Genomic DNA, 23,464 nt, shown 5'->3' with positions numbered 1-23,464 from the left:
CCCAACTCTGCTTCTTCGGAATATATCCTACATGTTGTACCTGCCAGCTTGCTTTTTATATACACGTATCTTCCCAACCTTCCTAATACTGACGCTTTCCCTGCAGGTGACAATTTAATTGTCTCATGTGGACTGCAATTTTGTTCTTACAATTTGCTATAGCCTACCAGAAGTGAAGCACATAATTGAAACACCCCAGGTGTAGCTATTAAATTCAGCTGAGTGTTGTCACTAAAAGCCATAAACAGTCTTTATTTTAAGAAGCCATAAATCAGAGGGTCCCTAGGGAAAAATCCTCATTTTTCTTATCAATGGCTCTTAATTATTTTAAATAGAAAGTACATCCTGGGTAAGTTTGGAGTTGTTGAGATGCAACAGTTTAAATGTACAAGGAATTCAGTTTATTAAAGGCCAAGCATCTCTGTACATCAGACCTCAGGGGCCACATTTTACAAAGTGCTCAGCTTCCATTTAGGCACCCAAACAAGCAGCCAGATTTGCAAAAGTGCTCAGTCCATTGAGTGCGCCCTGGGGGCGGAGATACTTTGAAAATCTGCCCCTTTTGAAAATGTGGTCAATATTTTTAAGTGCTTTGAGATTCTTGGTTCTCTAAAGTTCAAAGTATAATTTAGATGATTCAGTTGACAACTATATTACTTAGATTGGGGCCTGGGCCGTCTTTTTGTTCTGTGTTTCCACAACACTTACCACTATGGGGTGCTAGTCCATAACTTGGGGCTCCCAGGTACTATGTAATAACAAACAATATTGGTGTCTTTAAGCAGTGACCCTTACACCTTTTGGAGGTGAAAGGCATTGCAGACTATAAATATGCTGATAGATGCCTATAAAGAGGGGTGAAACTCAAACTTAGCTGCACAAATCTGAATTTTTATCCAGCTGTTTGCTCCCATGCATTCCATTTTGATGTAAGTAGTGAAATACCCACTCCATCCTGTTTAGTAGTCCATTCACAGTCCTCCTAGCCCCTTTCTGATTAATGGATTAAAAAATAATTTGATAAAGATTAAAGTATTTTAAGGAGGATTTAGTTACTTTGGGAAAAGCAATCTTCTGTCCTAATGTAACATCTCAGCAGGAAGGGCTAACACATGACTCCTGCTGATACAACTAATCAAGCTGTTAAAATGGTTTATTAAGCAAAATAATACGTAGGGATAAGTTACATAACATAGGAAAGGACTTGCACAGTTTTTGTTTATTTCTTGTGTTATAGAATTCAAACCCTTTCCTCAAATCAATAACAGATAGGCTTTGCAGACACACAGGGCCAGATTTCCAAGTGCCCTGCCAACACAATTGGAGCCAGATTTTCAAAAGTGTTCAGGACCTACCAGTTCCTATAGTGATCCAGGGGCCAAGTCCTGAAAAACCCTGGCCCCCAGTTACAATGCCTAAAAGGGAGCTGAGTGCTCTTGAAAGTCTGCGCCGCATTTTTCAAGATCTGGTCATTAATGCTTTTAGTACAAAACCTAATTTGCCTTTCACTTGCAAGTAAGACTTTTTCCAGCTTATATTTTCACAACTTTACTCAATTAAAAAACAAGACTCCGTATAAACATTTTATACTATTTATTGATGCAGCCAGTTTACATTAGGCTAGAACCTGCATTCTCAGAACATGCCATTTTTGGCTATTCCTGCAGTCTTGTCACAGACAAAGATGTACCTTAAACGTGTTTGCAAGTGAACAATGCCTTCTGCTGTGAGTATTCAAGTGACTATCAGTGAAAGTTTAAATAGAATTTATACACACTGATTATGAAAATAGATATCTCCCATACAATATTCTACCTCTGCCAGCTACAAAAATGACAAAAATAATTCATTTAATTAAGTACATTTCTCCAGCTATACCCGCCCTTCTTCCTTCAATGCATGTACATTACTCCACTGTTAAGGAAAGTGGTACATTAAGAAATGACCCTATATTTATAATGCAACTTTTTGCCATGAAGATAAGTTGTCCAATAAGTCAAAAGGCCTAAGAGCCTGACGAATCCCAATTCTGCTCCAATTGGCTATGTGACCTCGAGCCCAAGAAGGTCACGTGACATGATGAAGTCAAACCCAATACAGCCCCATTCCCCCAGTCATGTACTTTTTGGGATCTCATCTTTCCTAGGAAAATTAATGGTTTTGCTGTAACCATTAAGACCACACCACCTTCCTTGTATAGAAGACGGTAGATCTGCACTTCTACAGCTAAAAAGGCGGCCCACTGAAGTAGCTGTGACAATTTAGATCACGGTTAACAATGGCAAGCTCTGCAAGTTTAACATCATGCTACCTTTGTTCCTATCTTCCAGTAAGATTGGTTTTAACTTTGGGGTATTTTAAGTTAGTGAGGTAAGTATTCTTGATGCACCCAGTTTTATTTGGTATAAAAAGTCTGTGCTTGTTTGATTGTGTACAGAATAATCACAGAGACATATGAGAGGGTCTCAACTGGTGTTACAGTGGAAACAGCTTCTTGAGTGAAATTAGGGTGACCAGATAGCAAGTATGAAAAATGGGGACAGAGGCGGGGGGGGTAATAGGAGCCTATATAAGAAAAAGCCCCCAAAATTAGGACTGTCCCTATAAAAATCAGGACATCTGGTCACCCTAAGTGAAATTCATTGCTGGATGGAGATCCCATAAGGCTTTCTGCACTACAGAAACTCCATAGTTCCCTGTGCACTAACAGATAGAGAGGGGTAAAGGAAAGGAGTTTTGCCTCAGGGAAGTGGCTCCCATGGTTGCTCTGAATAGGCCCAACATGAAGCACGGGGGAAGGTCCGTGCTATCCATGGTTTCAGTGTACAGAATGCTTGCATAGCATATGTTCAGGGGCAACACTGGCCATTCCATACACAGCAGTAGTGACCATGGAGAGAGAGGCTGGGCATCAGGCACTGTGTCTACTTTGCTGGAGGAATAAACGGTCTTCCCCTTCCCAATCCACACTTAATTTCCTGTTTTAAAAACAAACAAACAAAAAAACGCCACATGCACTTAGGCTTGGGCCTAGAAGGGACACGTATAAGCTAGATAGATTTTTCACTTGTCAGCACTCCACACTGACATTGAAAGGACTAAATAAGTAGTATGCATCTTGGAACATGCTCCTTTAAGTTCTGATTATAACAAAGCTCTGCTGTGCATGAAGATTTTCTAGTGAAGATAGAGTTGCAAAGATGCTTCCACTGTATATTTCAGAAGTTGGCTGAACTAATTGAATTGCATACCTAAATTCAAGCTACTACCAGGCAGTGTTACCTGTGACGACTTATTTAAATGCTGTCATTCCCCCCACCAACCCCCCAAAAGAAAGTACCTGGAAAAAATGTTTTGGGAACTCTGTCCCCACCACATTCATCATTTAATATGCTGTGCATGAATAAAGAAACTAACTGTAGATATACTAATGCTAATTGTAAACCTGAACATTTCTGCTACTGTATGTGACTAACATTTCATATATTTATATTGCAGATACAAATGTAATAAATATAATTGCATATATTGTGCTTTATAAATTAAAGTCCTAAAAATGCATTCCAAAATGAGGTGATGCTAAAACAAGACTATTTTAAAAAAATACATAACATTCTGGTTCTAAAAACTAGCCCACTTCCCTATCTCCATTCAAAAGGTAGCAACAATGTCTATTCCTACACCTATTAAATAAAAGCCCCCTCCCCCCAAAAGTGACCAGAGGTGTTTCCTTAGGCACTACTGAGGATATAAGTTATTGTCTAATAAATGGTATGTCTGGATTATAAAGGGAGTGGGTAGAGAAAGAAAGTCATGATAAATGTTTTCATTTCTTCCTCTTCAGCAAGTATTCTTCCAGTCAACTGTGCCAGGTCCTATCTGACACTCTGAGACATGTGTAAAGGCGTCAGCATCTCTTCAAAGATAGCTCCTTTTACGTTAGAGCCTCTCAAGTTAGCTTCCTGTAGATCACAACCCGATAAGTCACAATTCTAAAGGATATAAAAGAAAAGCCTCTCAGGTTAAGCGTAGAAAGAAATCCTTTTATGAGAGTTTAAGTTAATATAAAAGTACTTCCAGCTTCTGCAGAATGGTAGTTAGAGCAAGCTAGAATTAGTTGGACGCTATGATATTACCCTAAATTAGCTACTCCTGGTAAACTATTTCAGATTGAGACTTTGGTTGCTTACCACAAGCAGCTACAGGTAAATGTATTTTTAGTGAAGGAATTTGATAAGATTCAATACAAATACCTCATCTCAAACTAGCATCCTTTAAGGCATTTGAACCACATTGAACAAAGCTGATGGAAATAAGAATGGTTGCCGTGCCAGCAGACATAACTGCGGGGCATATCAGCAATTTCCTCCATCTTAACAGTTTTATAGTGCTTGTGAACATACCAATTAAGAGAAGTAATTTTTCTACAATAGACACTTAAGGCATATTGCATGACCTCTAACAGCAAGGCAGGCTTCCCCATGCGACCCTGCTGAATGTGGCATGATTCTCCCCAGTAAAGTCAATAGCAAAGCTCCAACTGTCTTCAATGAGTGCATGATCTAACACTAAAAGTTAAGTGTAATGAAATCTCCATACACATTCAGATCTGTGTGTCACTTTGGAAGAAAGGCCAAAAATCTTTTGGCAAGCTGAAAAAACTACGGTTTGAAGTCTTTATTCCTCAGCCTCTGGGGCAAGTGTGAAGTAAGATCAAAAGTACTGACAGACTGAGATAGGGGCATTTGGGGCAATAAAAGGACAAATAAAAGAAAACTGACAGCTGCTATACTTAAAATCAGTGCCTCTTCATTGCTCTCAGTTTAAAGTATCCTTGTATTCCCTTTAATAGATAACCCAGCTGAAAGGAATTAACCTTGCTAAGGCCCTCTATCAATGCTGATGTCTAATAATTCTACTCGCAGCTTAGTTAAACAAGTTACTATGTATGAAACAAAAAAACATTACTCACTTCTAAGTCAGTTCCTGCCAGAGTTGCTCCTCGGAGGTTACAGTTTTTCAGCTTTGCATTTTTCAAAGTTGCAACTCTTAGATTAATTCCCGTCATCTGACTTCCTTCCATGTCAACACCTTTCAGGTTAGCACCTAAAATACACAAACAATAGGTCAACAACAACAACAAAAAATTCTCAAGGGTGAAATTCACACAGCCAATCCCCTGCACAAAGCTAGGGTAATCATGGGCTTTTGGGACTTGCCCAAACTCAAAGCAAGACATGGCAGAAACAAGACTAGAACTCAGGAGCTCCTGCCTTCCAGTACCATGCTCTCAATTGACTAGACAAAGCCTCCTCTCAAAGATAAGTCTGAAACGCTGCCATGTACCATTTAACATAAGTCACAGCATCGCTTGCACTTTTATGTCTGTATGACTCCCAAAGCAAGTGGATACCAGAGAGAGAGAGAGAGAGAGAGAGACTATTTTTGTTACCTTCCAAGTTAGCTTTAAGGCCAGAGGGATCTTCAAAATTACATCCTTTCAGTGATGCCCCTTCTGCATTGGAACAGAGCATCTTTACACCTTGTAGGTTTGCACACTGGTAAAGAAAAATGTATATGCTATCAGTAAGATTCTACACACAGCTCAGAGAACTGCAGAGACCAAAAGGTAAGAACAGCTTGTCAGATCATATCATTTATCTTAGGCTATGGCTACACTACAGAGCTTGCAGCAGTAAGTTCTGTAAATTCTCTAGTGTAACTGCTCCAAGCCGATGGGAGAGAGCTCTCCCATCGACTTAATTAATCCACCCCCAACAAGCAGCGGTAGCAGCTCTCCCGCTGAGATAACACTATCCACACTGGTGCTTAGATTGGTGTAACTTCTGTCACTCAAAAGGGTGGCTTATTCACACCCCTAAGCAGCATAAGTTATACCGTCTTAAGTGGTAGCATAGACATAGCCTTATAATAAGGCATTGAAACCCATTATGGCACAGCATATCGTGCCATCTAAGGAGGAGGAGTGAAAGCTTATAACACTGTTCCCCTGCCAACCTCCTAGAATGGCGAGTAGTGCAATAGCACACAGCAGCTCTTCAAGAGACCCAATGCAAGCTCAAGACCTAAAGCTCTATTTACTTTAGGCCTATGCTTCCATAGAAACGGATTTGGGGAGGGAAGGAAATTAAAACTTTGGGATGAACTATAAACTTATCAGGCACTAAAAACTATGCAAAGTCGGTCAGATCAAGTCTGTGTGTAATCAAACATTTTAAATAAGAGTTGTAAAGTGATCTATACATTCAAGAGCTTGAAAAAGGTTTTTAAAACAAATGTGGCTACTTTGTATTTGTTCCCAATATTGCTCTTCTAGACTATGTAACACTGAACAGCTCAGCCTTTCCCAAGACACAATTCTCACATCAAGCACTGATCCAGAGAGGTCAGCTCGTTCAAGATTTGCACAGCAAAGGTTGGCATGGGCTAGGTTGCAGCGGCTTAAGTTAGCCATCTTGAAGTTTATGTATCGAAGATCTAACCGAGAGAGATCTGCACCACTGAAATTTAGACCCTACAAACAAACAAAAAGAAGTTGAAGATGAGGTTTAGTCCAGTGGTCTAAGCACAAAACTGAGTCAGAAGCTTCAGCGTTCTAATCGCAGCCCTAACACCCTCCCTCTCTGTGACCTCTGATACAATCTTTCTGACTCAGTTTCCCATTTCTAAGATATAAATATTATTTTCATCAGAGAGGTATTGGAGCATTAGCTTATGTAAGAAGCGTTACAAATAAAATTTGTTTATTTATAAAACACTGAAGCCCTAGACATTTACTATTACAATCTGCTTGAAAAACTTTATAATTCTATTTCATCTGCACACATCTTTTTTTTTTTTCTTGTGCATATAAAATAAAACATTAGACGCTTACCTTCATTTTGTCTTATTCACCTCTACCCCAATATAACGCTGTCCTCGGGAGCCAAAAAAAATCTTACCGTGTTATAGGTGAAACCACCTTATATCGAACTTGCTTTGATCTGCTGGAGTGCGCAGCCCCGCCCCCCCCGGAGCACTGCTTTACCACGTTATATCCGAATTCATGTTATATTGGGTCACGTTATATCGGGGTAGAGGTGTACTTAAATTCAGACCTTAAATATGTTCTCAGACAGGTGAATTTATGTAAGGAGCTTACAACATTACACAAAGGCTAACCAGTGTTCTCAGTCCCTTAAATCGAAGAAAAATATACGCAAGTACACCTTCTGCTCCATAGAGAGCTAATGAAATGTAAATGCAAAACCTCATACATTGTCCTCAGTTATGTTAGTTCATTTTGCATTTAAATAGGGAACTGATTAGTTCGATGAATGGCTGCTACATGAAACCTTCAACCTAAAATAATAAAAGACAAAAAGCAAAATGGAAGGGCTTTTTTTTTTTCCTGCATGATTGGTTCTGGATCAGCCATATCTTTGAATCAAAACCTCCTGTCTCACATTCAAAAGGAATTAAAAGGGAAAAAAGGAAAAATCCACACACATGGCTTGGACTTCACATCACTAATTGTCACATGCGATGTAGGGCATTTTACTATTGGACTCTAGTTCAAAGCAATGTTTGTATTATACCTGACAGCGCAGTTCAGACTTAGTTGGGGTTGCCAGCAGAAATCGGACAAATTCCTTCCGGGATATAGGAGAATGATCCTCAGCTGGCTGAGAATTCTGCAAGAGAGTTGCATCAAAGAGTTTAAAACTAATATTTATAGAAGTGAGAGCTAAAATTGCTTTTTAAAAAACCCAAGACGTACAGTTAAATACAATACAAAAGTTACCTTAATAGCTACTTCCAGATGTTCAATCAATGAATCAATACCAAAAAATCTGGCTTCTTCCAAAACACCTAATAAAAGAAAAAGTTACCTGGCTATTTAGAAAATAAGGGCCCTTTCCTGAATGATGCCAAGCCCCCTCCTTCGCTGGGATATGAGGAAGTTTAAAACCTCCCAAGTCGTGCAAGATCTGTCCCCAGGATTGCAAGTGCATAAATTCAATTCCCCCCACCCCAATTAATCTTAACTCTCAGGAAGATAAAAACCATCTCCAAGAAATACATAATACAACTGTCAACCATATACATTAATTAGATGTAATTGGGGTAGAGGAAAGGAGACTTTATCCACAGATTAAAGGGAAAATCATCCATCAATTTAATAATGGTGTTTTTCCAATACAAGCAGTGTAAAAGATCTGGAGTACATGCAGGTTAAGGAATCAAACCAAGAATTATAGTAATAGGTTAGGGCATGCCAAGAATCCTTACAACCCTCAAGTTGAATAAGTACGAATATTTTATTTTCATTCAACTGTAAATCACAGAATTAAACTTAATCAATAACAAATGTACCAAAGTTTTTAAAACATCTACAACCCCTCAGATATACATATACAACTCTTATTGACGCCATTAGATGTACCTAGGGGCAGAGTTTAACCTTTGAGGTTGAATAAATTTTAGGGATGTCACACAGATAATACACACCTAGCAAATTAATGCCATCGTTTACAATGAGCTGCCCATGACGCAAATAGTTCAGAATTGGTTCGAAGTATTCTGGACTGCGATCAATTAGGAATGCTCCCCTGTGATCCTGCTTATTCCCCCAGGCATCTGTTTGCATACAAAAAAATATGCATTGTATTAAATTTGATACAGATATAACTTTTCATATTCAGATTACTACTGCCACACAGTATCCTCACACCACTCAAAGTAACAGATTGTAATGAGTTAAATAAAAGATCGACTTGAAAGGGACACAATTTGGAAGAGAACGGAAACTTAAAAAAAAAAAAAAAAAAAAGGTGGGGGGGGACAATTGTGAATCCAAACCACAATTTATGTTAGAGCAGTCCCCAACCTTTTTCGTCTGGTGGGCACCAGACGACGAGCCACGGAGGACCGTGGCGGCGGACGAGCATCCGCCGAAATGCCACCGACAAGTGGCAACGTCAATAGGCGTTGCCGCCAAAATGCCGCCGACAAGCAGGGTCGTCCACAGGCATCGCCGCCGATTTTCAGCGGCATTCCGGCGGCGACGCCTCTGGACGACACTGCTTGTTGGTGGCATTTCAGCAGATGCTTGTCTGCCGGCCAGTATGCGGGTGCACTTAGATGCCCCGGTGGGTGCCATGGCACCCGTGGGCACCGGGTTGGGGACCCCTGTGTTAGAGCGTAAGAACCAGCAGGTGAATCAATATAAATCGAAGCAGAACTGGACTGTTTTAGTTTTACTGGAGCATGGAGTGTATTTTTGTCTCTTGAACAGTGCTAGCACATTGATCGCATTAATTGAAACAATTGTCAAATCAGGGTGAGATGCAACTAAAAGCATTCATAAGCATTACTAGTTGTAATTTACGTTTTCAAGATGTCATACAAACTTTAAGCACAACTGGTGAAATGCAAAGCATTCTAAGTTCTGTTTTGGTACTCTAACATATACACATAAGGAGGGGGTGTCTTTAAAAAAAATTAACAGTGTTTCTGCTAACTTCAAGGAATAAGTCTATTTCAAAATACCAACCTTTATCTTTAAACATATGGGCCAGCATACTGTCAGGTTCTTTATTAACTAAAGTGCTCCTGGAAAACAAAGCAAACTCAATTTATCTTTAGCTTGTCTAGCTCAAGAGGTACATTACAACAAATCAAGAATTTCCTGTACTTACAGTTATCAAAGTGATGAGATTGAGACATCTCTCTAAATTACAATGCTGTACCAGACCTATTTTCATAACATGTATAGTGTATTAGGTCAAATTTATTCTCATAAGACATCTTACAAGGAGAGAGCTTATTTGATGGATTTAAAAAACTACAGTAGAGAAGATTCCAAGTATAATTTTCCAGCAAGTTTTTAATACTATCTGAAAACGGTTTTAAATCAGTAATAGTGACCAATAAGATAACTGCACAGAAATATTTTCTCCCAAATAAGTGATTTTTTTTCAATGTTCTTTTATTTGCCCTCTGAAGACTCACCAAGTGAACATACAGTGGTTAATGTAATTATCAGTATCGACTCATGGAAGTCTAAAGTTCTTTGAAAACAAAAATTAAAGTTATATTCCCACCGTGTAGTTGTAAAGTATCGGCCTCCAACATTTAGTGTTAACCAATCCGTGTGCGACCCTGTTAGTTCTTCATGAAATTTTACGTCTGTCTGAGGATCTACATTGATGAAATGTACAAAGTGATCTTTAGTCAAGTATATTTCTGAATAACCCCACATAAGATATCTCTTCTGAAAACTGTTTGCACACTGGTGAAAAGAATTTCATATATATTTTACATCTACTTCAAATCTGTTTCTTCATAAGGCAAAACGTTAGTCAACCCCCCCCCACACACACACTTACCAATGAATGGCTCCCCTTCGCAAACAAACAAAACATCATCATCCCTGGGGGAAAAAGAAAAAAAAAGTACTTTTGTATAAAAAGCCATTAGTCCAGGATTAACCCTTTCCCAATCAGTTTGAGGCAATGGAAATTGATTATCATTTACTTAGAGTCTTAGCATCCAATTCTGATCTCCCATTGATTTTATAAGTGTAACACTTAATTTCAATGGAGATACTCGCAATTTACACCAATGTAAGCCAGGCAAGAATCAAGTCCTCTGTTACTTAGCAAGTTTAGTTCATTCATTAGTTGTATCTTCTGTAAAATGTATAGTATCTGTTCTCTCTTGTGTGAAGTAAATACAGTCTTACCATTTTAAATGCCCAATCCTCCAACCCTCACACATGTAATTCACAGATGGAAGGGCTGACGGATTAAGCCACATACATGAGCCGTGCATTGGTATCCCTTTAGTATGCACATTTCTGTATAACAATTCAAATAGGTGTTAAATGTCATGACATTCAACTTATACAAGCAGTTTAATTTCTCCTCAAAATTAAAACAAAACAACACAACACTTTGGCTAGGATATCATAGCATTTCTGTTTTGGCAAATTAAAACACAAGATGACCTGCAGATAGGAGAATGCTAACGGGGGAAAATGTTAACTCTCTCTTGCTTCAGGGCATAAAATGACTACAAACAAGGTTCAGGATGGAATCCACAGAGTCATGCAGCATTTCATAATTGACCAGGGGCACTTGTGATGGGATTTGCTTTCTTCTAAAGCATCAGGTATTGACCACTGTTAGAGGCAGGTTATTAAAGTCTAGTTATTGAAGATCCAGGAGGACAGCCCTGTTTTCTAACCAGTATCTACACAAACTGCTTTTTGAATGGCTTCTATAGCACTTTCTTCATATATTTTCATACAACAGCATATCAGCATCCATATCAATTAAGTTAGCTTTTGTTTGGATAAACATTACCTAATCAATGCGATATCATCAATGAGTCCACCTTTCCCATTGTATACACTGGTCGCTTTTATTCCAAGCTTATTACTAGCCACAGACAGCAAATCTGATAATGTCCCATAAACAGCCACCACCTATAAACAAAAGACAGGTAATTTAGTGCTGCAGATACCATATGTGAATAATTTTTCTGGACAGTTAAACTACTGTTTTTAAAAAGAACACCACACATTAGCTACATTTAATATGAAGGGGGAAAAAAACAACAAGCCTCCATGCCACAATCTAATGGCCCTCTCTAATGAGTTAAAACAGTTTTAAAGTTTGCTTTGGTTGTGTCTTTATAATAACTAAGAAATACCTTGAGCATTAAAGGATTTTTTAAAAACATCTTTTGTTGAATGTACAATGATTATTAGAATCCTACTCTATCTAGTAGGACTTAAGCCTCTTATTTTAAATCCCTCTAATTCTCTCTCCATTCTACTGCTCATGAAATTACTGCAAAATTTCTTTAAAACAAAACACACAGAAAGTCCCCAAGAATAAACAGCCAAGGGCGTGGGGGGGAAGCCTCCAGAGTATCAAAGTGTTTACAATTGGGAACATAAGAAATGTCATGCCAGATCAGGCCAGTGATACATCAAGCCAGTACCAGATGCTCAAAGGGAAAGTTCAATAAACTAGTGAGCAATTTGGAACAACCTACTCACGAGCATTTCCTAACCCCCATCACATAGTAGTTGATTTGTGGCCTAAATCTTGAGGGTTTATATCCCTTATAAAAATATATATTAACTTAATTTTAGATGTTCTCATTGTCCATATAAATGTGCAAGCCTTTCTTGAATCCTAAGCTCTTGGTCTCAACAGTATCTTGTAGCAGCAAGTTCAAGAGATTAATTACACATTGTGTAAAAACAAAAATAAGAATCTGTGGACAGGTAATAATGTTACTAAGCTCTCAAAAATAGCATAACTCTTAAGCAAACTGGCACTATGCTCTATCATTCAACAGATCTCTATTTTTTGTACCAAAAGAGAAACTAGTTTGTTGATGTGTTTCACAACATGGACACTGATTTTTCTTTTTAAATTATCAGGCATTGCCAAATATCAGCCCATGATCCAAAGACAGTATATGGAATTGAACAGTGTAGCCTGTGGTCATTCATCTGTAATAAGCATGTCCCATGGAGACCACAGGTCACTCCATGCCTTGCTCCATCTTTTTTGCACTGATTACAGCCATCCTTATTTGTCTGCTTAGACAAATAACGATAGCTGTAATCAGCGCAAAACAGGTTCAGGAAAGTTGACAGTTAACTACATGTAAATTCTGTAGCAGCACCATCTCCCTCAGCAAAATTCCTCCTCCCATCATAAAGTGACCAACTACTTTATGCCACACATTAGTTATTGGGGGTGGAAGCATAAATAATAAAGTGATAAGGATGACCAGGAGATCTGCCTTTGGCTCTGTGTATTGCCGCAGGCGAATAACAACTTTTGTATATCAGTTTGCCCATATGCAAAGTAGGAAGTCTATTACTTGCTTACCTCTCCGGGAGGAATAGCCAGTTATGCCTTGTGCAGCGTGCTGACCACATGAATTGCTATACAAGTGCCAAAATTTTAGAAATGCAAGGTACTGTTAGACAAAACACAATGCTGACATAGTTCCTCCCACCTTGATTTGTTTTCACTAAGTTACTGTTTAAATATTCTGAAGCCAAGTAGTGCAATAACCAATTATTGATGTCACACTCATCAATGAGAGCACCAGTGCAGCCATTTACTGCAGCCATAACCAAACTTCTGACTTTGGCAGATGTACCATATGTATAAAACCTAGCAGAAACCACAGTGATCCAATTGTTCCCATTTGTCAAGTGTTAAGACTGGGGGTGCTATCATAACCAACCCTAGCAACAGATTGGAATAGCAGAAACAGAATCAACTCTGTTAGTGGCATTTACTCAAAAAAAAAAAAAAAAAATTGGAGCATTAAAATGCTGTAATAGCTGTGGATTTCTTTTCCATTCTATTTCTCCATCTCCCCTTTCCCAGTCACTTGAAATGTCAGGTGTTTAATGATATCAGGGCCTTGAGAAGGTCCCTGAAGTCAGAATCTCCACAAAATGCCGACTGGGAGAACTGAGTACTGCTCAAGGTACAAGACAAGCACCAATTTTGTTGTGTGTCAGAACAAGCTTAGCCAGTTCCAAACCAATGCATTATTTATGGTCTCAGTGCCTCTTCCTAATCACCACACTGCCTATTTTTGTTAGGATGAGAAAAAAGAGAACGGAAAGAGCTGTCAAAAAATGAGGAGGGTGAGGGGAAATCTACTACATAATTGATCCTCACTGGACTGAGACCAAAAAACCTCACCCTAATAAAATCTAAAAATATGGTGAAGGACAAAAGAAATGTGCAGGTGCGTGTGCAGGAGGGGAGGGTGAAGGGCAGACAATAAATGAAGTTTCAAGAAAGCAGAAAAGGAAACAAATGGTGACATTTATAAAACTACTGCTTTTATGTGCATAAATGGAGAAAATATGAAGATAGCTGCTGAAAGAATATTAGATGCACAGTATTGTAGAAGCACTTCTTGCTGCAATATCTCCGTACTGGTCAATTTATACAGCCCTACTGGCCTTGGCTAAGAAAGCAGCAATTTAATAACCTTTCCCACAGGACCGGGGCTGCCAGGCATCCTGCTGCTCACAGAGAAAGTCAACTAAGGTTTTTCAAGGAGGGGATGATGGGCCAAACTAAGCCCCAATGTAAGTGAGCTTAACTCCACTGAAATCAAATGACTTGAACCTGGTTACTCCAGGACTGAATTTGGTGAAGTGGCAATAAGCAGTGAAAGGACCACCAATATTGCAAGTGTTTTTATATACTGATTGTTTATTTAGTTGAAAACTAAATATTGCTCATTTGTTCTGTTCCAGAGCTCTCCAACATTGCTTTCCATTGCAGCAGTGAATACTAAGTCAGTCCTGTCATTCCAGTTAAATAACTCATGAGCTATAGATCTAAGGCAGAATGGGAAAAGGAGCTATGTTTAGTAAGACCTAGAAAGACCAGGCGGGTGAGGTAATATCTTTTATTGGAACAACTTTTGTTGGTGAAAGAGACAAGCTTTTGAGCTTACACACAGCTCTTCTTCAGATCTTGGAAAGGTACTTAGAGTGTCACAGCTAAAGGCAAGGTGGAACAGATTTTAATACCTGATGGTTGGTCATCATTTCTTTTTAAGATTTGTACACCGGCTAAGCCTTGAGAACTGAGCCACTCTCCTCCTTCAGAGATTATTTCAGAAGACTCAGACAGTGAGTAAAGTTTAAGATCATTTGTTAGCAGATAACTGAAAGTTTAGATATATCATGGTAGTTGGAAAAGGAAAAGACAGGCCATCACAGAGTCCATTATTGAAAGTGCATGGATATCTCCCCACCCCCCAATAGAGGAAATATCTCACATTAAACCAACACTACATTAAATTTTGGGCTAAAGGCCAATCCAGCCTTAGATGGCTATTTATAAAAACAGAACCATAAGCAGCCTGCAGACTTTAATTTACAGACCTGTCACTGCAAACTAGAAGGAACAGAGCAGGACCTGCATTAACAATGACAATGTGAATGTGACTTTAACCACATGGAACCATGACTGGAGCAAGGAATTCCTAGTCTCTTTGAAATTCTCCCCCCCATCAAAAGAAAAGTTAGTGAATACTTTACATATGCTCACTCTTAATGAGCTCAATCCCATTCCCATGGACTTCCATAGAAGTAGGACTAGGCCATAACAGAGAGGATCAGTGGAAAATTGGGCAAATGCAGATGTTCTTGAAAGAGGCTAGCCCCAGATACTGAATTACTATATTCTACCCACAGAACTGGTATAGGATGGACAGCAATGCAAAATTCCCCCATCCTGTCCTGCCCATGTGTCCCAAACCTATCCTAGAGGGACCCACTCTAGAGAATGAAAGGATAATTCAGTCTCCAAGCCATGAAAAGGAATTCCTGCAGATGAGGCTGAAGTTTATTACACATAACAAGTACATAGTAATAGATCCTTAACAAAGTGCACCGAAAATCTCTATAAATAAGTCATTCATTTCTTAATTTTAAATAGTGTAACATCTTATTCTTAACACTATAAAAATTATTGAATAAAAACTTAAAAAAGCTTGAACTTCCTTGTTTGAGGGAGAGAAGGAAAGAGGGATCGTGTATTGGAGGCAGGGAGAAGAAAATTAAGGGTCTAATAACAATTAGAGATTTCACCAGAGGTTGAAGGCAATTCCCTGGTGTGTATAATAGAAGGATATTCATAGAACAATTCCCTTCAGGTAAATATGATTCATACACAGACACTATTAAGTTTATATATTGTCTTAAGAGGTTTAATTGCTGTTTTGGTTATAACGCCTCTGCAGGGCCAGAGATTTTAGAAATAAAAGAACTATTACTACGACTATTATATACTAGTATTACAATCAGACTACACTGGGAGACCGAGAGAAATTTTTCAAATCATGAGTACCCCAGATATATGCCTGTAGATTTATTGCAACATGTCTACCCACACAACCCTGCAGTATTTCCCCCCCCCACCTCAACAGCTACAAACAAGTTAGCAGGACTTAAGTCATTCACACAAAATTTGTGCATACTGACTGCTGTGCCTGAAAAAGAAAAAAAAAAAAAAATCCACCTTTATAGACAGATTTGAAAACCCTTCCTGCACCATCAGCAACCCCATGGTACTTAAACAGGGTGGATTTATTTAAATCATTGTTTAAATCACCAAGTGGAAAGCCTCGATTTAAATCATCGATTTTAATCAACTTTTCCATTTGTACTTTAGTTATTTTCTAAAAACACAGTCCTCTCCTTGGTTAAGATCAACATGTTTTCATGGTTATTTACATCCAAATAGAGCCTTTACACTAAAACTGGCACATCTTTTTGCTACCTCGGAGGATACATTATAACTATATACATTTATTTGAGGAATTAGGGTATACAGCATATTTTCAGATTCTTACTAATAGTACATTTTTAGTATATTAGAAAATGGTGAATGATATATTGCTTATTTACTAGATGATATATTGCTTATTTACTAGTTTTCAAATATGCTTAAGTGAAAGAGATTGGCGCTTAAATTCCTACATGCCTATCAGACAGTCTCTTAAGTTACTTAGGCTAACCTACTGTGCCACACTTAGGCCTGGTCTACACTATGAGTTTAATTCGAATTTAGCAGCGTTAAATCAAATTAACCATGCACCCGTCCACACAACGAAGCCATTTATTTCGAAATAAAGGGCTCTTAAAATCGATTTCTGTACTCCTCCCCGACAAGCGGAGTAGCGCCAAAATCGATATTGTGATTTCAAACTAGGGTTAGTGTAACTATTCAGGCCAATAATTGAAAACGAGCACCAGCATGGACCATACGGGAGGTACTGGATCTGATCGCTATATGGGGAGAGGATTCAGTGCTAGCAGAACTTCGTTCGAAAAGACGAAATGCCAAAACTTTTGAAAAAAATCTCCAAGGGCATGATGGAGAGAGGCCACAATAGGGACTCAGAGCAGTGCCGCGTGAAAGTAAAGGAGCTCAGACAAGCCTATCAGAAAACAAAGGAGGCAAACGGTCGCTCCGGGTCAGAGCCGCAGACATGCCGCTTCTGCGTTGAGCTGCATGCAGTTCTGGGGGGGCCGCCACCACTACCCCACCTCTGACCGTGGATTCCGAGGCGGGGGTAATCTCATCAGCCACATCTGAGGATTCTGCGGACGGGGAAGAAGAGGAGGAGGAGGAGGAGCAGCTTGCGGAGAGCACACAGCACTCCGTTCTCCCCAACAGCCAGGATCTTTTTCTCAGCCTGACTGAAGTACCCTCCCAAGCCAGTACCCAAGACCACGACCCCATGGAAGGGACCTCAGGTGAGTTTCCCTTTTAGAATATAAACATGGTTTAAAAGCAAGCGTTTTTTAATGATTACTTTGCCCTGAAGACTTGGGATGCATTCGCGGCCAGTACAGCTACTGGAAAAGTCTGTTAACATGTCTGGGGATGGAGCGGAAATCCTCCAGGGACATCTCCATGAAGTCTCCTGGAGGTACTCCAAAAGCCTTGCCACAAGGTTTCTGGGCAGTGCAGCCTTATTCCGTCCTCCATGGTAGGACACTTGACCACGCCATGCTAGTAGCAAGTAATCTGGTATCATTGCATGACAAAGCCTGGCAGCGTATGGTTCCGGTGTTTGCTGGCATTCAAGCAACACCCGTTCTTTGTCTCGCTGTGTAATCCTCAGGAGAGTGATATTGTAAGAGTTGGATTTTATAATGTACTATGAGAATTAATGTATGATTTGATTTCATCCTGTCAGCCACCCTTTTTGAGTAGCAGAAAGGAATGACAGACCAGAACAATCCTTATGACTAATTATGGTCATCCTTTTGTTTTAGAATAAGTTATAAAGCTACTATGGTTTCCTATATGTATTACAAATTGGGAAGTAAGAGACAGGATTCTCTATTGTGTTTATGTTAAGTAGCTTAGAGGAACATTGAAGGCCTGGGTCTCAATGTAAATTGGCTTGGTTATTGATTGTAAAACTTAGCAAGGTTTAATTTGCAATGCCCTTTTGCTCAATATAAAATACTACTGTTTGTATTCTCAATCTGTTTGTGTGAATGAGGAATGTATGCATTAGAAAAAGATAAGGTGTGAAGGCCATTGTTATAGCCAGAGTCAAGGAAGAAGGAGTGAAGAAACTTAAAGGACATCAAAGAATCATCAACACGCATCCATAAGGAAGGGCAGATTGACTACCCTGAGGTAAAGGCTGGCACCCCTAAAGACAATTGATTAAATCGGAACAAAGACTAGGATGACCCTCTCGGAGGTGTATTGGAATGTTTACACCAATTAAGAAGTAACCGGTTACAAAGTGAGACAGCAGAATCCATAGGCTTCAACAGAGAAGAAATCCTATAAGAACAGGGTGCTTTGCCATAGGACTTTGGGTTCGTCTTGCCACACTCCAGGAGCATCGGATCGCGACCGATAGAACCTCGCTCCTCTCTGTGACCAATCTGGCTGGCCACTAGATTGATCCAGACTCTGGACTGGTAACTATAAACATCACTGCAGGACTGTGTGTGTGTGTGTGTTTATATATATAAAAAGCATATGCTACTGTGGTATTCTCAATAAACGCTGTGTGTATTTACCTTCCTCTATAAAGATCCTGTGTGCTTTGTATGAGCATAACAATATCGGTCATGGTAACCTGGTTGAAATACTGGAATTTAATTAAGGGGACAGAGGTGGCTGTTCCTACTGGGTTGTTTGCCTGTGGTTGAAAAGAAATCCTTCCCTGCAGTTAGCCAAGCGCGTGGGCGGGGGGGAATTGGCGCTGAGCTTTTTGCCTTTGGCTAGCAGGGATCTTCCCTGATACCAGCCACGCGGTGGGGGGAGGGATAAAGCGATCATCCCAGAGAATTGGATGGGGAGGGGGGAGCTGAGTTTGTTTTCTGCTGCTGAAGGTTAACAGGAAAACCGCAGCACTCAACGGGCTTGGCTTGGTATGTGGGAAAGGAGGGCGCAGAAGCCGAAAGACAATGGCTTACCATGGCCGCATGCAAGCCGAATTCTGTTGCCCGGACCTGCGTCTGTGATCTCTAACACCAAAGCCACAGGCACTCAATATTAAGATGGAAAATGCGACCTTGTACTGAAATCACATGTGCTATGTAATGTGAATAGTGTTGTTCACCATATAAGCATTGTTCTGTAAAATGTATCATTTTAAAAACTTCTCTCCTTTTTTTCAATCCCTCCAGCAGCTGCAAATTTTTCAAGCCTCCCTCCTCCGTCCCAAAGGCTATCTCAGATAAGGCGGCGGAGAAAGAGGACGCGAGATGAGATGTTCTCGGAAATAATGGAATGCACCCGCAATTAAACAGCTCATTTGAATGAGTGGAAGGACACGGTATCTAAGTACAGGAAAGATGCCAGTGAACATGAGGTCATGAGGGACGCTCGAGATGAGAGGTGGCAGGCTGCAATGCTGGGGCTGCTGCGTGATCAAACGGACATGCGCCGGCGTCTGGTGGAACTTCAGGAATGGCAGCAGGATAACAGACTGCCGCTGCAGCCACTGTATAACCTCCCTCCCCCCTCACCATGTTCCACAGTCTCCTCACCCAGGCGTGTAAGAACATGGGGGGGGGAGGCTCTGTGCACCCTCCCACTCCACCCCAGTGGACAGCCCAACCAAAAGGCTGTCATTATATTGAATTTTTTCAGTGGCCTTTTACTTCCCTCCTATCCTCCTCCCAAACCTCACCCAGGTTACCTTGTCAGTTCTCTCCCTATGTTTATAATCAATTAATAAAGAATACATGATTTTTAAATGAAAGTGACTTTATTTCCTTTAAAAGCAAACTGTGATTTAAGGGGGGAGGGTGGTTTGCTTACAGGGAATGAGTCAATCAAGGGGGCAGGTTTTCAACAAACAGAACTTTCACACCATAGCGTGGCCAGTCATGAAACTGGTTTTCAAAGCTTCTCTGATGCGCAGCGCTTCCTGGTGTGATCTTCTAATCACCCTGGTGTCTGGCTGCGCATAATCAGCAGCCAGGCGATTTGCCTCAGCCTCCCACCCTGCCATAAAGGTCTCCCCCTTACTCTCACAGAGATTGTGGAGCATGCAGCAAGCAGCAATAACAATGGGGATATTGGTTTGGCTGAGCTCTGAGCGAGTCAGTAACGAGTGCCAGTGACCTTTTAAACGTCCAAATGCACATTCTACCACCATTCTGCACTTGCTCAGCCTGTAGTTGAACAGCTCCTGACTCCTGTCCAGGCTGCCTGTGTATGGCTTCATGAGCCATGGCATTAAGGGGTAGGCTGGGTCCCCAAGGATAACTATAGGCATTTCAACATCCCCAACGGTTATTTTCTGGTCCAGGAAGTAAGTCCCTTGCTGCAGCCGTTTAAACAGAGTAGTGTTCCTGAGGATGCGAGCGTCATGAACCCTTCCCGGACAGCCCACATTGATGTTGGTGAAATGTCCCTTGTGATCCACAAGTGCTTGCAGCACCATTGAAAAGTACCCCTTGCGGTTTGTGTACTGGGTACCCTGGTGCTCCGGTGCCAAGATAGGGATATGGGTTCCATCTATCGCCCCACCACAGTTAGGGAATCCCATTGCAGCAAAGCCATCCACTATGACCTGCGCATTTCCCAGAGTCACTACCTTTTGTAGCAGCAGCTCAGTGATTGCTTTGGCTACTTGCATCACAGCAGCCCCCACAGTAGATTTGCCCACTCCAAATTGATTCCCGACTGACCGGTAGCTGTCTGGCGTTGCAAGCTTCTACAGGGCTATCGCCACTTGCTTCTCAACTGTGAGGGCTGCTCTCATCTTGGTATTCTGGCGCTTCAGGGCAGGGGAAAGCAAGTCACAAAGTTCCATGAAAGTGCCCTTACGCATGCAAAAGTTTCACAGCCACTGGGAATCGTCCCACACCTGCAACACTATGCGGTCCCACCAGTCTGTGCTTGTTTTCCGGGTCCAGAATCGGCGTTCCACGGCTATAACCTGCCCCATTAACAACATGATCTCCAAAGCACCGGGGCCCGCGGTTTGATAGAATTCTATGTCCATGTCCTCATCACTCTCGCCGCCGCAGCCTACTCCTTGCTGCCTGGTTTTGCAGGTTTTTTAAAATAAATTAATGGAGATATCCTATCTCCTAGAACTGGAAGGGACCTTGAAAAGGTCATCGAGTCCAGCCCCCTGCCTTCACTAGCAGGACCAAGTACTGATTTTTGCCCCAGATCCCTAAGTGGCCCCCTCAAGGATTGAACTCTTAACCTTGGGCTTAGCAGGCCAATGCTCAAACCACTGAGCTATCCCTCCCCCGGTTCTAGTTCAGTATAAACCCAGGTTCTGGTTCAGTATAAACTGCACGATAACGCGCGAGGTGTTTACAATGTTCATGACTGCTGTCTTGAGCTGAGCAGGCTCCATGCTTGCCGTGGTATGGCCTCTGCACTGTTCACCCAGGAAAAAGGCGCGAAACGGTTGCCTGCTGTTGCTTCCCTGGAGGTGGGGAGAGGCTGTACGCAGAACCGCCCGCGACAATGTTTTTGGCCCCATCAGGCATTGGGATCTCAACCCAGAATTCCAATGGGTGGAGGAGACTATGGGATAGCTACAGGATAGCTACCCACAGTGCAACGCTCCGGAAATCGACGCTAGCCCCGGTACATGGACGCACACTGCCAAATTAATGTGCTTAGTGTGGCCGCATACATTCGACTTTATACAATCTGTTTCCAAAATTCGAATTATATAAATTCGGATTAAACCCGTAGTGTAGACATACCCTTATAAAGTTTGACCTCAAAAGTCTCATGGTTTTCCCTCGACTCTTTCTTTTATATGGAAATGTAGACTTTAACTCAAAGTTTTTGATAGAGACTCATGGATTCAATAATATACTTATTATTTAAATGTTTTAAGATATTATAATACATTTAGGTCTTATGTTTTGTATTACATTCAGATTTCATTTTAAACAGGTATATCTTTTTGAAAAGAAACACATAATTTGAAGTAAAATAAAATCAAATTTAAATTAAAAAAAAAATCCTGATTTTTATCCATCCTGTTACTTACATTGCATCAGAGAAAGATGTATTATGTACTGGTATTTAAGTTGCACCAGTATGGACCCACAACACCTGGACCCACTACCCCAGCCAAATTAACATGATGCCTGCAAGAGCACCCACAACCCATGCGCAAGGATTTACACTGTGGGTAGGGTTGCCAACTTTCACTGGATGAATTCCTGGAGATTTCATCACGAGACATCATCTTAAACCAGGGGTAGGCAACCTATGGCACGCATGCCGAAGGCGGCACAGGAGCTGATTTTCAGTGGCTCTCACACTGCTCAGGTCCTGGCCACCGGTCCGGGGGGCTCTGCATTTTAATTTAATTTTAAATTAACCTTCTTAAATATTTTAAAAACCTTATTTACTTTACATACAACACTAGTTTAGTTGTATATTATAGATTTATAGAAAGAGACCTTCTAAAAACGTTAAAATGTATGACTGGCACGTGAAACCTTAAATTAGAGTGAATAAATGAAGACTCGGCACACCACTTCTGCAAGGTTGCCGACTCCCTGTCTTAAACTAAAGATTAAACTTTAATTCCTGGAGACTTCAGGACAGTCCTGGGGGGTTGTCCTGGCAACCCTAACTGTAAGTCATTTGTACCTGCAAAAATTCACATCTACAAATCTGTGACACCCACAAAAATAAATACGTACAACCACAGAGCATTCAGTGTTCACATACGCACAGGGCACCAGTGGCATCCCCTCCGTATTTCCCCTCCTAGCCCCGCTACCCCTGACAGCTCCACCCCCCCCCATACACTTCATAGTCTCCCCTCCCCCAATACCCTTCATACTCCACCCCCTCCCCAAGCTCCACCCTTAACTCCCCCTCAAATTCCCGTCCCCCAAATCTCCCCTGCCCTCGAGCTCCGCCTCCAAGCCGCCTCCCCCCCGTCTCCCCAGGGTCAGATCCCTCCTTCCACCTCCCCCAGCCCCACCCACTTCACCTCAGAACCCCTCTCCCTTTGCCAGCCCCCCCTCACCTTCCCGTTCTTGGGGGTGCCATTAACGAACAGGGTGACCCGCCTCATGCTACCAGCGCTCCTGAGGCCACGGTACGTCGCCGCCAAACCCGGAAGCCAGCACCTCTGACTGACATAGCCGGGCCCCAATCGGAGACCCACTCCCACTCCTCTTGCCCAATGGGAGGCAGACAAGGGAGGGGCGTTCCTCCATGCAGGTGTGGAGGTTAGGCAGGGAGGATTGACAGGGGTGAACGTTCTGCTTCGAGGGGGCGGGGTCCCGGTTTTGGCCAATCAGAGCTCTAAGAGCGAGGGGGCTTGAGAAAGGCAGGGCGTCACTCGTGATGGCCAAACAGCATGAAAAATTACTCCTTAGACTTCTGATTGGCTAGCGTGTGTCACGTGG

General features: G+C 41.3%; 1 protein-coding gene across 1 annotated transcript; it reads right to left on the bottom strand.

The window, feature by feature from the left end:
• Nucleotides 1-1,578: 1,578 nt before the first annotated feature.
• KCTD9 (potassium channel tetramerization domain containing 9) lies at nucleotides 1,579-23,296 on the bottom strand. Its single transcript, XM_034761829.1, has 12 exons — nucleotides 23,080-23,296; nucleotides 11,370-11,491; nucleotides 10,392-10,435; nucleotides 10,107-10,203; nucleotides 9,557-9,615; nucleotides 8,512-8,640; nucleotides 7,805-7,872; nucleotides 7,599-7,694; nucleotides 6,386-6,535; nucleotides 5,453-5,558; nucleotides 4,973-5,106; nucleotides 1,579-3,992 (listed from the first exon to the last, which is right to left on the bottom strand). The coding sequence occupies exons 1-12, from the start codon at nucleotides 23,125-23,127 to the stop codon at nucleotides 3,876-3,878; spliced, it is 1,170 nt and encodes a 389-aa protein (XP_034617720.1). The 5' UTR covers nucleotides 23,128-23,296; the 3' UTR covers nucleotides 1,579-3,875.
• Between the last annotated feature and the right edge of the window lie 168 nt (nucleotides 23,297-23,464).

The sequence above is a fragment of the Trachemys scripta genome, chromosome 2 (assembly GCF_013100865.1).
Source record: "Trachemys scripta elegans isolate TJP31775 chromosome 2, CAS_Tse_1.0, whole genome shotgun sequence".
Classification (NCBI taxonomy): domain Eukaryota; kingdom Metazoa; phylum Chordata; order Testudines; family Emydidae; genus Trachemys; species Trachemys scripta.
Note: the sequence above shows the minus strand (reverse complement) of the source record. Positions and strands in the feature narration are given on the sequence as shown.